The sequence below is a fragment of the Cherax quadricarinatus genome, chromosome 19 (assembly GCF_038502225.1).
Source record: "Cherax quadricarinatus isolate ZL_2023a chromosome 19, ASM3850222v1, whole genome shotgun sequence".
NCBI classification, from domain to species: Eukaryota; Metazoa; Arthropoda; class Malacostraca; order Decapoda; family Parastacidae; genus Cherax; species Cherax quadricarinatus.
In genome coordinates, this window is record NC_091310.1 from 40762661 (window position 1) to 40778229 (window position 15569).

Genomic DNA, 15569 nt, shown 5'->3' on the forward strand with positions numbered 1-15569 from the left:
GCTGCATGACACCAGCAGCAGCTGTATGGTACCAGCAGCAGCTGCATGACACCAGCAGCAGCTGCATGACACCAGCAGCAGCTGTATGGTACCAGCAGCAGCTGCATGACACCAGCAGCAGTTGCATAACACTAACAGCAACTGCATGACACCAGCAGCCGCTTCATGACACCAGCAGCAGCTGCATGACACCAGCAGCAGCTGGGGTAGTAAAGGCAGTTGATCACGTCAGGACTATGTAAATTACCTTTCACCTGGTACTCTCCATGTTGACACTTCATTCTTGCACCACTTGGGTGCCACCCCTCCCCCCCCATACCTCCCCCCCACACCTCCCCCCCCACACCTCCCTCCTGCAGTACTAACAGCTGGGCAAGGTGGTGGCAAAAAATTTACATTGTACCTAGTGTAAAATATCGTTCAGCCACTCATGACTTACCCCCTCATGACTTACCCCCTCATGACTTACCCCCTCATGACTTACCCCCTCATGACTTACCCCCTCATGACTTACCCCCTCATGACTTACCCCCTCATGGCTTACCTCTCCCCTTATTAAATAACAAACATACACGCGCATTTATCACACTGAATCATTTAACAGAAGGTGGAAATTCTTTGCATCCTTTGCTATTGCAAACAGGGGATATAAGATGCAAAACAACCACGGGGGAAGTTGAATGATAGCTCTAGACCTTTCGTGTTGCAATCAACACATCATCAGGAGCTTGCAGTGCTGCAGAAATGAGTAGGAAGTCAAAACAGATTAGTTCAGGGGAACGTTCTAGCCCAAATGAGGTCTCCTGCCTCTCTTCCTCATTCAAGGTAGAACGCTACCCTGAACTAATCTCCTTTGACTTCCTACTCATTTCTGTAACACTGAAAACTTGACAATGTGTTTATTGTAACACGAAAGGCCTAGAGCTATGATTCAACTTCCCTTTGTGGGTGTTTTGAATATCAGCTATGTCCAAGTCAGCCTCTAATGTTTCAACAAGATGCGAGGAGCCCCTTAAGAGATTACAGGATTGCAACACTCTTGGTGAAACTGAAGCTGCAAGCAGACACTGCAGATGTGTAACACAGTCAGTGGCACACAACAAGCAACACAGTACACGCAATAAGCAACACAGTAGCATACAATAAGCAACAGTGACACACAGCAAGCAACACAGTCACTGGCACACAACAAGCAACACAATCAGTGACACACAACAAGCAACACACGTTGGTCATTTACAAATACTAATCTAGATTTCAGTACAGAGAGTTACAGAATCTCGTCCACACCTCAAGAGAAGCGTCTTCGTACATGTGAAGAGTTTTTAATCCAAGGAAATGAACTTATCCTCCCTTTCCTTGAATCGAACCTGGATTGCCTCCCATTTCCCTAGACACTGTACCATCCTTAAGATTTAGCACTCCCTATAAATTAAATAATAATAACAAAAGAATATTGTGCAAGCAGTTGCCCGTCTGAAGATAAACATTTCACAGTGACAGTTCCCTTGGTAAGCGGACGGTCAAGCATCCACGTCCTGTCAAACCCTCATTCAACCTGCTGCGTCAGTAGGATTTCAGCCCAATTAAGCAACCAACAAACCAACCAATCTTTTGTAGATGGAGAATGTTAACCTGGTGTAGGCGGCAAGAAGAGCAAGAGCAGCGATAATGGCACAGAACTCTGTGGTTATCACCAAGTTCTTGTGTAGTGACTGGGCACAGTGAGAGTCCTCACGGTTCACTTCTGGATAACAACACTGACACTTGCAGCAAGGACAGAATAGCATATTAGAAGTTGGTTAAGGCCTGTCTTGAAGGTAAGCACTTAAGGGATCTTCAACCACCTCTGGTACCATCTAAGGAGACATGGGCTGTATGACTCATACGCGTTTTACATTTCTTTGCAAGAATGACAGAAAGAATTTGACCTCAGTGATGGCAGACACATCACGTCTACATAATCCAGGAGGGCAGCCAGCATCGGACTGTAAAAGGGTGAAGGCAAAAGAAGGAAAGCAAACCTGGACATGGACAAAGTATGCTTGGCGATCCACTCCCAAGATGTATTGAGAAAAAAAAATAAAAAATACTTATGGCTCGTGGTACATGCAGTTTTTAAACTGCAACCATCCAGATACACAAATAACCCGCACATAGAAGAGTCCCATTGTGTGACTTTGTAAATGGTCCAATTCGGACCGAAACGTCGTCGTAAGCTCCTCTCTTCTATTGGCGGGTTATTTGTGTATCGTTCCAGTCACGGTATTGTGCCTTTTTTTGTTATTTAACCATACAGAGTATTGCCATCCTGTTGGGTTTAACGGAAGTCAACACAGATGGCAGGCAAATCTTTTAATCTTTTAGTTAGGTTCAATATACACTTAGATTTACTTTTCGGAGTTTTTTAATAGTTGTCATTCCTGTATATTTCTTTTAAATTTATGATGTCTGAAACCTGGAAGCGAGGGTTATGATCCCTGGATCCATTAAGTGATAAACCCGTGTGGGTCATTCAGCACAGGGAGTGGTGAAGGCTCTATTCTTCATCACCAAATCACAGAGTTTTCAGAAGCTTGACCCCTCAAGGAAGGTTCCTTGATGTTGGTGAGGGGCTCTTGATTTAGGGAATTGGATCTGCGCTCCAGTTCCCCGAATTAAGCCTGAATGCCTTCCACATCCCCCCCCAGGCGCTGTATAATCCTCCGGGTTTAGCGCTTCCCCCTTGATTATAATAATAATAATAATAATTCAGAAGCTTGATTCTGAAAACCTGCTTAATTAAAATGGGAAGCCTCTGTGAACATCAGGTCGAGACTAAAGACTACCCGCTGAAAGCTCACCTGACCCCAACAAAAATAAGTCACCTGGACTTTTTGGGGGGTTATCCTAGGTAATATACATTATGTATGATAATTGTACTTACATGTACCTGTGTGTAAATAATCTTACTGACGTTATAGATGCGAACCACACCAGCGAGTAGCACGTGGAGAGCATCCCTGCACGCCCCATTACTGTGGTTATACTTGTAACTCATGTTCATCCTGTGAATGGTAGCGACCCTAGTGGGTTTAGCACTTCTTCTTTATTATAATAATAATAATGTGGATGGTAGCGCGAAATAAAAACGGGATTACAAAGGTCACAATAGATCTTTATCATACTGCAAGCCTTTTGGTGCTTCAGAGAGGATAACTGAGACAAAAGGATGAGAAAAATGTTTGCGTGGACTCAGTCAACGCACTCTTCTGAGCAAAGCATGGAAGGGTACTGATAAAATATATGGAAAAAGTAGACAAGTTGCTCACTCAGTCCAATACAAAAAGTCGATATCGTGTCAATGTTAAAGAACACATGTCACCCAATATTAGAGTAACGGTTTCACACATGGATGTACCAAAATGTGCCGGGTGAAATATGCATGGCCACCGTCTTCACAATAGCCGAGAGCGGAAGTGCTCACTGCCAGCAGCAGCAGTTGGGATAGTAAAGCTGCGTGATCAGGTCACAGCCATGTGAATTGCTTCTCACCTGGTTGGTCCCCTCAAGGAAGGTTCCTTGATGTTGGTGAGGGGCTCTTGATTTAGGGAATTGGATCTGTGCTCCAGTTCCCCGAATTAAGCCTGAATGCCTTCCACATCCCCCCCCCAGGCGCTGTATAATCCTCCGGGTTTAGCGCTTCCCCCTTGATTATAATAATAATAATCACCTGGTTGATACTGTCCCAGCTGGCACTCTCTTCCACCACCACCACCTGGGCATCTTTATTCAGAGACGTTTCACATACCAGGACTTTTATCAGCCTAATGCAGAGACGAGACTAGCGCCTTTTATATTAGTCAAAATATTAGGTTGACGAAACCTTGGTGGGCGAGACGCTTTTCTGTAAAGATACCCAGGTGTTGCACATAGGTCTTATTCGTCAACTTACCTGTGTTATACGGGTATACACTTTATCTAAAGATACTTGCCTAGCAATGCAACAGCATGGAGTCTTGGTATAGAGAATACAGCTCGATTGCTAAATCACTGACCCACCTTATGTCCTTGACCCACTTCCACTATTGGCGAAACCTGTCTTATTTATATACATTTTTGTTATTTTAACAATGAAAGCAAAAGAGAAACACAGGTGAATTTTTAAATCTACATTATTATTATTATAATTATTATTATTATTATTATTATTATTATTATTATTATTATACTTGGAAACGAGAGATACAACCTCATAGATCATAGGACAACGGGTAATGTTGAGCGTAACGTGGGAGGTTTATCATAGGTAAATACAAACTGATATTTACCTATAGTGTGGGTGATAAGAGAGTGGAGGGGGATGACGTCTGAGAGTAGGTAAACACTTATCTTAACACAGTAGGTAGACACTTAACACAGTAGGTATAATGCGATCCTTTGTCGACTATGTTTCTCCCACACACTGGGCTTTGTCAAGTCACATCAAGTCGTGTCGGTATTCTATACCATTTACCTCCACAGTATTAAGCTATAGTAGTTTAGGTGAGTGTAGGCAGTATTTAAGTATACATGTATCATTTGAGGTATACTGTATTCTGTTATGTTTCTTGAAGCGCTAAACCCGTCTGTAGCGCTTCAAGAATGAGCCTAGGCTCATTCTTTTGCTCTCTAGTCGTTACTCTTGTGATATGCTTTGGAGCAGATTATAAAGGGCATATCATGTTTAGTATTGTGAATATATTCCAATCCCTAAGTTTAAATTTGCATATACAATCAATTTCAAGACAGTTCTACTTGTGTGACATCTCTGCTTAATAAAGTTTAATAGATACACAAACACTGAAATATTATTGTCCTCTGTGGCATTCACATGTGTTTCATTCATAACAAAAAAGTTTCTCTTGTGAGAATAATAATAATAATAACAGTAATATATTATAATCTCAGGAAGAAATGAAATATTTGGTTGCATGTTGTTATATCTGCTGATTCAAATCCCTGCAGGTTTTGCATATTTTTCCTCCCTGGCGTAGGCGAACCTCTGGCAGAGGTCTGTCTTTTTCTCTCAATAAAACCTTGAGTTACTGAAGTATTTCTTGTTTGTGTGGTGAGTGCAGGGCCCTGCTAACACGACATACACAATAAAGTATGTATGTATAATGTTTGTCAGGAAACGGGAGTTACCTGACGCAGGTCTTAGTCATATGATCCGCAGCTGGAGATTTTGGTCATCTGATCGTGGCCTTCCGCTGGCTTGACGGTCCACCCCTTTAAAAATTATGTTTATGATTATAACATATACAATACACATCAAAGTGTATCTCAGCATATATATATATATATATATATATATATATATATATATATATATATATATATATATATATATGCAATAAGATCACAGTAAACAGGTGATTTTAGAATATGTAAAACAACCACTCTGAAAGAAAAGAGAAATTCCAAGCGCTTTCGTGACTACTCACATTATCAAGGAACTATTGATAATGTGAGTAGTCACGAAAGCGCTTGGAATTTCTCTTTTCTTTCAGAGTGGTTGTTTTACATATTCTAAAATCACCTGTTTACTGTGATCTTATTGCATATATATATATATATATATATATATATATATATATATATATATATATATATATATATATATATATATATATATATATATATATATATATATGTATGTATATTTACACACACACACTCACTAAGGGTTTACTTTAGTTCATCTTTTAACAATGAAAATCATTTTCATTTTCAAAATGTACGTAATTGTTGCAGAATTAGACAACTTTAATTTCGTACTTTTTTCAAAAGTCTCTTCTTATGAAAACATTTCGAGAAGATTAAAACTAGAACTTAAAATTGCTGGACACTAGTTAAGTCAGATTAGTTGAATGTTGAGTTAAATATAATTATATAAGTCGTCTTAAGATCAAACTTTTAAATTATTATTTTTTTTATTAACATAACGGCCGATTCCCACCAAGGCAGGGTGGCCTGAAAAAAAGAAAAACTTTCATCATTCACTCCATCATTGTCTTGCCGAGGGGTGCTTTACACTACAGTTATAAAACTGCAACATTAACACCCCTCCTTCAGAGTGCAGGCACTGTACTTCCCATCTCCAGGACTCAAGTCCGGCCTGCCGGTTTCCCTGAATCCCTTCATAAATGTTACTTTACTAACATTCCAACAGCACGTCAATTATTAAAAACCATTTGTCTCCATTCACTCCTATCAAATACGCTCACGCATGCTTGCTGGAAGTCCAAGCCCCTCGCACACAAAGCATCCTTTACCCCCTCCCTCCAACTCTACCTAGACCGACCCCTACCCAGCCTTCCCTCCACTACAGGTTCATACACTCTCGAAGTCTCTGATTTGCTCCATTCTCTCTGCATGTCCGAACCACCTCAACAACCCCTCCTCAGCCCTCTGGATAATAGTTTTGGTAATCCCACACCTCCTCCTAATTTCCAAACTACGAATTCTCTGCATTATATTCACACCACACATTGCCCTCAAATATGACATCTCCACTGCCTCCAGCCTTCTCCTCGCTGCAACATTCATCACCCATGTTTCACACCCATACAAGAGTGTTGGTACAACTATACTCTCATACATTCCCTTCTTTGCTTCCACTGACAAAGTTCTTTGTCTCCACAGACTCCTTAGTGCACCACTCACCCTTTTCCCCTCATCAATTCTATTATTCACCTCATCCTTCATAGACCCATCTGCTGACGCGTCCACTCCTAAATATCTGAATACATTCACCTCCTCCATACTCTCTCCCTCCAATATATCCAATCTTTCGTCACCTAATCTTTTTGTTATCCTCATCACCTTACTCTTTCCTATATTCACTTTTAATTTTCTTCTTTTACATCCCATACCAAATTCATTTAATTTGGGTAACAGAACTTTGTGTGTTAAAACGGCGATGTTAATGCTTGAACATAGTTATACAAAACTCTACTGAAAATTTAAGTTATAGCAGTCACTGGGGGTAAAAAAAAAATAGTGGTGATCAGTGGGATTGTGGTGGATACTTTGGACTGTGGGTGGTGGGCACTAACAGCTTGATTTTTCATTCATTATTATTATTATTATTATTATTATTATCATTATTATTATTATTATTATTATTATTATCATTATTATTATTATTATTATTATTATTATTATTATTATTATTATTATTATTATTATATAGACGAGGATGCATAATGGGATGCAATATATAAATCTGCGGTGGAAAGGAAGGAAAAGGGCCATCCCAGGAAGGGTTGGAAGGAGTGGGCGAAAGAGGTTTTGAGTGCTAGGGATTTGATCATTCATCAGGCTTGTGTAAGCACGTTAGAACGTAGTGAGTAGAGACAAGTAGTTTTTATGACCTGACATGCTGTTGGAGTGTGAGCAAGTTAACATTTATGAAAGAATTCAGAGGAAACCGGTTAGCTGGACTGAGTCCTGGAGGTATGAAGTACAGTGAATGCAACCTGAATGAGGGATGGGGAAGGGATGTTGCGGCTCGGAGGACCATCAGATCTGTGAAAGATAAGTAATCATGTCTGATGCAAGGAACAAGATGGTAGCTGCAATGCCTTGGACGAACAGCTTTGTAACATCATTGCCTTTCCCTAGAAGGGTTCATGGGAGGAGGCGAGGAAGATATATGTGACAGTAGCTGATAGGTGCAAACGGCAGTAATTATCTAAGATTATTGACGAGCCAGCTGTCTATCCTCACTCATGCATTATACAGTCTACGTGTGTGAATATTCACAATATGTTAATATTATATAATAATATTAAGGTAACTGAAACGAGCAGTTCTTTCACGTTTCAGTGTGTTCCTTGAATCAGGAGTATGGTGAAGGCTGTGTTTTTGTAAATAAAATGGTTGCCATTGACTTGAATAAAGAGAGGATAACATGAGTTAGTTTGTTAAGTTTAAATTATACATATATATCAAATACACGTGGGCCATTGGGCTGCAATTCACCTGTACACTATTAAGAATCCTTGCATCCCCAAAATAGGAATTAAAATTAATTCATTGTGTACACAAGGGGTATATACGACTTTCCGTAAATTTACAGTACAGTACATATATATTTCTCTGTGCATTGACTACCATGTGTAAAGTAAGTAATGAAGTGAGGAAGTAATAGTTGGTGGGGGCATTGATGAGTGCTGAGACACCCCCGGCTAGCCTCAGTCAGTCGACCGCTCCACTCAGGGGAGGACGTGTGTAGCAGCTCCGTTCCTTACCGTCGCTTAACCTTGCACAAGTTAGACCTTTTATGGGTTTAGTACATACTAAATTACCCGTGAAGCAGTGTTATGATACTGGATAATGTATATGTGATGACCGTTATCATGGTAGAGAAACAAGGCGGTGGGGTGTTACTTTTGAGCTGGTGCAGGACCTTACCACAACTTTGGAAGTACAGTATACCTGTAATCTACTGTTACTATTTCTCTAGCTAGTGTTATTGTTTAATTTTTTTTTTTTGCCTGAAAACTGGCGAGTTTTCTTCAGTGTATTAAATTTACTCCTCGATTACCCTTTAAGGGTTTAGCGTAGTTTTCTTCGATTTAAGCTTTTTGGACGAAAACTAGTTAAGGCGTGTTAAAGGTACTGTGAAACCATTAGTTCGTTGAAAGTAGTCTGTACATTTCTGCAAGTTCTTCCTAGCACCGACAGAAAGATATTGGCAGATGGTTTTAAGTTAAACCAGTTTTTTCTTAGCCATTTTGTATATGTTACTATATAAAATCTGTCCTGGTGGCTAAAGCTCGCGCTTCACACACGGAGGGCCCGAGTTCGATTCCCGGCGAGTGGAAACATTTCGACGCGTTTCCTGACACTGTCCTGTTCACCTTGCAGCAAATAGGTACCTGGGTGTTGGTAGACTGGTGTGGGTCGCATCCTGGGGGGACAAGATTGAGGACCCCAATGGAAATAAGGTAGTCCTTGATGACGAACTGACTTTCTTGGGTTATCCTGGGTGGCTGACCCTCCAGGGGTTAAAAATCCGAAGAAAATCTTGTCTTAATTTAAAATTGATGCATCTTGCGTAAAACACCCCTCATCTTGAGGAAATACTTAGTGATGAGCCATGTTAATTTTTGTGCTTTATTTATTACTAACCCTTATAAATATTGATTCCCCTCTCCTCTACAGAAGTGGGGTTAAATCTATTTCGAAAACTGGTTTTATTCCTTGTTATTACTTTAATTTAAAAGTTGTGAAAGACATGATTAAAGTTAATAGATTAACTTTACCTCTGTAATACACTCGTAGGCAACTGGATTGAGACCTACCTTTAAAAGGTATGTATAACTAAACCATTAAATTTAAGAGGCGACTACTATTAATCTGATTTACAGGTAGATCAGTGGTAGTTTAGTTGAATTCTCGACCAGAGGTTTTCGTGGCTTAAAGTAACAGTACCGTTAAATGTGATATTGGATAAAATCTAATGACTGTAAACACCCCCCTCCCTCTATTTCTTTGAAGGGGGGGGGGTTGCTCGTCTTTAGGGCTCTTTCAGTAGAATTGATTTAAATGATTGAATTACTTTGCATTTTAATTTTGTAACCCCCCCCCCCTTCCTTCAGTAGTCGTAATCTACACCACTAAAGGACTGTAGTGGGCCTTCATGACTCGAAATCGTAATAGCACCATCCCCCCCCCCCAAAAAAAAAAAAAAAAAAAAAAAAAAATATATGGTAAGTCCCTCTTGCCAACCCTTTCCTCAAACGCTTGAAATTCCTCAACTTGTACTCCCTGGAACACAGGAGGGAGAAATGCATGATTCTATACACTTGAAAAATCCTAGAGGGATTAGTATCAAATTTACACACGAAAATCACTCCTCTGAAAGTGCATATGATGCAACATCCCCGCAATGAAAAGCAGGGGTGCCACTAGCACAATGAGAACAGTGTCGGGGGCCCATGACACTTCATCTGCCTCTCAGCATACGTAAGGGGGATTACCAATAGACCCCTGGCTGTCTTCAGGAAGGTACTCGACAGGCACCTAAAGTCGGTACCTGACCAACCGGGCTGTGGTTCGTACGTAATTACGTGCGGCCAACAGTAACCGCCTGGTTGATCAGGCCCTGATCCACCATGAGGCTTGGTCACAGACCGGGCCGCGGGGGCGTTGACTCCCAAAACCCTCTTCAGGTATACTCCAGGTGAACCTATTTATCCCTCTCCTCCCGGGAAGGAGCAGACAGTTCATATTTTTTTTGTGAACAGCGCCCCCTCTTAATGTGGACTGTTTAAAATTTCTTATTTAAATGTGCTGAAAATATTTGTATTGGTATTGAATTTTTAAATTTAGGAAGTACGTGGGGTAAGTTCTGATTTGTTGCTTGTATATTGTAACTCTCATTGAGCAGTTAACCCTTATGGATCAATATTTCAAGCTACTTCAGGTAGCTTTTGTAGGCTGGATGGGTGTAAGTATAGGGGCTCTTCAGTGTTAGTCTCATATTCCTTTAATTTTTAGGTTGTGGTATAGACTTTATAGAAGTATTTCATACACTTTCAAGTCACGAGGACATGTGGTATGGACGCAGGTCAGATTTAAACTGGAATAACTAGTTTTCATAGGTGCTTCCGGTAGAGCCTTTAAGTTGGGTGCGAGTCTTGCTCATTTAAAAGCCATGTACCTTAATTTATGGGCCGATGTTAGTGCCTATGTCCTTACAGCTGTAGGTGTTAAGTTGGTAGATGGTTGACGAGGCCTAAGTTTTCTTGCATGTTGGCCCTTTACAGGATGCAACTTTCCCGTTGCATTTCTTGCAGAGGGTGCTAAAAACCCGTATTGGGTAATCCAAGATTACTATAAAACTAAAGAACAAACACTGCTGTAGATCTGCTGGTCAATGGTAGGCAGATCCAGTTCACGCCCACTAGTATAGTATTTAAACTTCTCAAAGCTTCTCTTCAGTGGGGGGGGGGAACTTGCTTTCAAGTTATGTTCGTATTTTGAACCCGTCGACGACTGTCCCATTTCCCTCTCATGGGAGGTTCCTTGGCGCCGGTGAGGGGCTCTTGATCTAGGAAATTGGGTCTGCACTCTGGTTCCCTGAATTGAGCCCGAATACCTTTCCTCTATACCCACGTGCGCTGTATAATTCTGTTTAGCGCTCCTCCATGATTATAATAATGTCCAATTTCCATTGGAGTCGTTCAGTCTTGTCCCTTCATGTCACCCACAAAGTCTTGTACCTGCTGACAAAGGACAGCAGGTGTAAGGAAACTCAGCTTTTCCACCCGATCGAACCACGCAGGTTTACTTTTTTTATATAGAAATCAGGCTTCCCCCCCCCCCTTCCCCTTTGTTATTAGAGTATCTAAAGTAGCCTAAAATTAACTCATCATAACTACTGGACGAATAATTTGATTTAAAAATTGCTAAAGTTCAGTCTTGGATATTAACACTAATTTGATTACTACTTACCAACATTTGTAATTTAAAAATGCTAAGTAAATACTAATAATTTAAGTATTACTGCCCAGATTATGCAGTATCTTGAAGGCCCAGAGCATGCATACTATCTTGGATGCTTATTGTTTTAGACCTATTATATAATAGTGCTGGATGAGTTTAAGCTTGCTGTCAAGGTATAGGCTTAACTTTTCCCTTTAGTTCTTAATTTGGAAGATTTCGGGGAACTCTTGCCTGAGCATTTAAAGTTTGGATTTTTAGTCAGTATCTTATACTGAAGAAATCATTTAGTACGACTCTGCAGGGTGGATGCAAGGGTCAAGTTTAGTCTGCTATTGGTCAGAGTCCAGGTTTTCATATAATTTTCAAGGTCTTTTTCATATTCCCTTTAAATTTCATTGAACTTTCCTAACCGTCCTTATTAAATTGGAAAGTACTTTGGTTTGTCTACACGGTTCATCAGGAAACAGGACAAGCACTTCCTTAGTCGTATGATGAACGGCAATTGGAGCTTGTGGTCATCTGATGGAGGCCTTCGCTGGCTTACCAGTCAATCTCTTTAGAAATTATGGTCATAGTTACAGCCATTTTACTTGGTTTGTTTCTTAAGCCCAATCTGTTAATGAATGGGTCAGATATTCTGACCCATTCATAAATTTCCTACCTCGTTCCCAAGGGCAGTATGTGACCCTTGTGGGTTTAGCGTTCCCACATGGTGTTTAAAAAGTACCGTGGTTAGACCATATTGCCAAATGTATGAAGATATTTCAGAATTTGGCTGAAAGTTAAAATGACAGCCTGGCAGCAAAAAATGTGGGCCTGTTAAATTTTATGAAATGTTAGGGGTAAAGAAAGCAACTAACAATCTGGTATTCCCTTCATGAGTTTGGCCGAGTTAGGAAGTTGTTCTCACAACTGTTAATTTTTAAGGGACTAAATCTGTTGTATAACCTTCCTATGTTAATAACTTTAGATAACTAAGAACAGTAAGATTTTCTACTTAATAGGCTGTCTACATAATATGCAAGACATGTTTAATTGCCCAAAATGCATTGCATAATTATCTTCATGCATGTTGTATTTATTCACCTAAGCATACGTATATGGTGGGATGGAAGTACTAATTGGAATGAGAATAGTAAATGTTAGCACATCAGGTTTCTTACAAAGTAAAGTGGATGAAAGGTGAGTAGTATATGGAGAGAGGTTGAGTGATGGAATGTAAAAGCAAATGAGTGGGTGAGATGCTATCAACAAACTTTGTTGAATAAAAAAATTTTGGTGTGAAAAAAGTCGAAAGCCTAGGAAACAAATGGATTTGACAGTGAAAACTAGTTTTTAGATGGATAGTTAAGAGGTATTGGGAAAATGGGGAGGGGGGGGGGATATTTTGAGGAACTATAAATATTGAAGATAGGAAAGCTGTGATTTCATGTATTGGGCAGGGAGGTATAACACTTGCAGCGTGAGGAAGAGCCAGTTGAGTATGGGGAAGTGAGGCAATTGGTAGAATGAAATGGGGTAAAGCAGCTGGAATTGATAGGGATAGAAATGTTAAAAGCAGGTGGGAATAGTTTTGGAGTGGTTAGTGCTTTTACTTAAATGTATGGAAGAGGGTAAGGTACCTAGGGATTGGAAGAGAACGTTCATAATTCCTTTGTAAAGGCAAAGGGGAGAAGAGTAAACTACAAGGGAATAGGTCTAAGTATACTTGGTAAAGTGTGGTAGTTATTATTGAAAGAAATAAGATACAGCAGGATCAGATGAACAAGGCTTCAGGAAAGGTAGGGGGTGTAGTGTTTACAGTGAAACTTGTAGTTGAACAGTATATTTAGATGAGGGTAGAGGTTTTTGTGGTATTTATGTATTTGGAAAAGTCGTATAAGGGGGGGGGATGTGGCAGGTGTTGCAAATGTATGGAATAGGAGGTAGGATACTGAAATCGGAAGACTTTTTACAAGGTCACTGAGGCTCAAGTTAGTATGTATGAGATGGAGATTTTCGTAATAAAAGTAGGCCTTGGACAGGGATTTGTGGTGTTTAATGTAAGTGAATGCTCTGGTGTTGGCAAGAGGTGTGGGATTAACAAATCTTAACAAGGTGGGAGTTGTCGGTTGCTTTTTGGGAGAGTTGCAGAGGTTGGCAGAAATTTGGTAGGATCTGTAAAAGGAGGAAACTAAAATTGAACATAGGAAAGAGTAAGGCGATAAGGATGACAAACTTAGGTAATGAAAAATTGGAGGGAAGGAGTGTGGAGGAAATGACTGTACGTATTCAGATATTCGGGAGTGGTCTTATCAGCAGATGGGTCTGTGAAAGATGAGGTAAACCATAGAATTGATGAGGGAGGGGGTGGGGAGGAGAAAGGCAAGTGGTGTATTGAAGAGTCCTTTGAGATGAAACATTGGCCATGTAAGCAAGGAGGGGAATACGAGAGTAAAGTTGTACCAACTGGTGTGTGAAGCATGGACAGAGAATGTTGCTGCAAGAAGGCTAGAGGCAGATGTAGTGTCTGAGGGCAATATGCAGTGTGAATATAATGCAGAGAATCGATAGTTTGTAAATTAGGAGGTGCGGGGGTTAAAATTATCGAGAGGGCAGAGAGGGGTTGCTGAGGTTTCCATGTTTAGAAAATATGGAACAAAATAGAATGACTTAGAGAGTGCATAAATCTGTAAGGGAAGGAAGGTGGGGTAGGGGTCAACCTAGGGAAGGTCGGAGGGGGGGGGGGTAAGAAGTTGTGTGCAAGGTGCATGGATTTCCAAAAAGCATGTCAGTGTTAGTGAATGGACAGTTTTTATTACTTGGGTAATATGGCAGGCTGGACTTTAATCCTGGAGGAGGGAAGTACAGTGCCTGCACTCTGAAGGAATGGTATTGATAAGTTGCAGTTTAATAACTAGTGTAGGCATGCCTCTGGAAAGTGATGGAGTGAGTGAAGAGTTTCTTTTGGGTTACCCTGCCTTGGTGGGGAAATGGCAGATGGTTTAAAAAAAAAAAAAAAAAAAAAAATTCTATTGGATGGGGGAAGTGTCCCCTCATCCTTAGAATGTGACTGATTACCAAGTATGCATCTATGAACAGATGCAGCCAGGTCTCCTTGCTCTTGTCAAATTGGTTAAATATTTGAACCCTGAGGTTCACTCCAAAAGATTTTAGTGATTTACACTAAATTTGAGAATACAGTGGTCTCTCGTTTATAGTCGTTAATCAGTTTCTAGAAGTGCGACGATTATCGAAATAACCATTTTCGAATATTTTTCCCCATAAGAAATAATGTAAATAAAATTAATCCGTTCCTGACACCCAGAAGTATTAAAACAAAATTTTTTTACATGAAATATAGATGCAGTACATAAACAATACAATGGGACATGATGAATGAAACATTAACAGCATAACACTTATCTTTATTGGTGATTCATAGTGTATGGAAGACTGGAGGAGAGATTGGATTAGTTATTGTTTGGAAGGGAAATCCCCTTCTATCAACACCTCAGGTACCAAGTCCTTTTTTGGAGTTACATACTTTCTTAATGCCACTAGGACTAGCTCGAGTCACTGGAGTCCTGTCTTGCAAAAAGTGTCCAGAGAGCATGGTTTCTGGCATCTCTTTAAAACTTCCCTAAAATGGGCCAAGACTGGTTGCCGATATGGCTTGCAACATCCTTCTCAGGGTAAGTTTCTCCATAAATCTTTCCATCCTACCCTACATTTCAAAAATCTCCTTAATTTCTGAAGAAGGCACCTTCCTCCGCAGCAAGATTGAGCTGCGATCTGTTGCTGTTCCTGCCGAAGATCTTGCAGCTCCTCAGTGGTTAGCTCTTCGTTGTGGTCCTCCACCAACTCTTCCACATCCTCCAAACTCGCATCCAACCCCATGGAACTCCCCAATGCCACAATAGATTTCACAATTGACATAGGCTCATCAGGGTCAGCCACAAACCCTTCAAAATCCCTCTTGTGGACACAAATCTGGCCATAATTTTCTCCAAGCAACAACAGCTTCCTTGATTTCCTTTTTCTTTGCCACAATGGAAGATATGGTTTTATGGGGTTTATACATCCTGGCCAGTTCAGCCACATGTATGCCA

At 40.4% G+C, this 15569-nt stretch overlaps 1 protein-coding gene across 5 annotated transcripts in view; it reads left to right on the forward strand.

The window, feature by feature from the left end:
- Gyg (glycogenin 1) overlaps positions 1–15569 on the forward strand; it is a 122139-nt gene that overhangs the window by 88577 nt on the left and 17993 nt on the right. For 2 of the 5 annotated variants that reach the window (XM_053776143.1, XM_053776147.1), the window contains exon 1: positions 8146–8296. The exons of 2 other annotated variants lie outside the window; for them this stretch is intronic. In XM_053776143.1, the coding sequence (XP_053632118.1) occupies position 8296 (1 nt within the window). In that variant the 5' untranslated portion in view covers positions 8146–8295. Of the gene's footprint in view, positions 1–8145; positions 8297–8433; positions 8453–15569 lie in introns of those variants that run through there. One more of the 5 variants, XM_053776145.1, reaches the window with a different exon arrangement.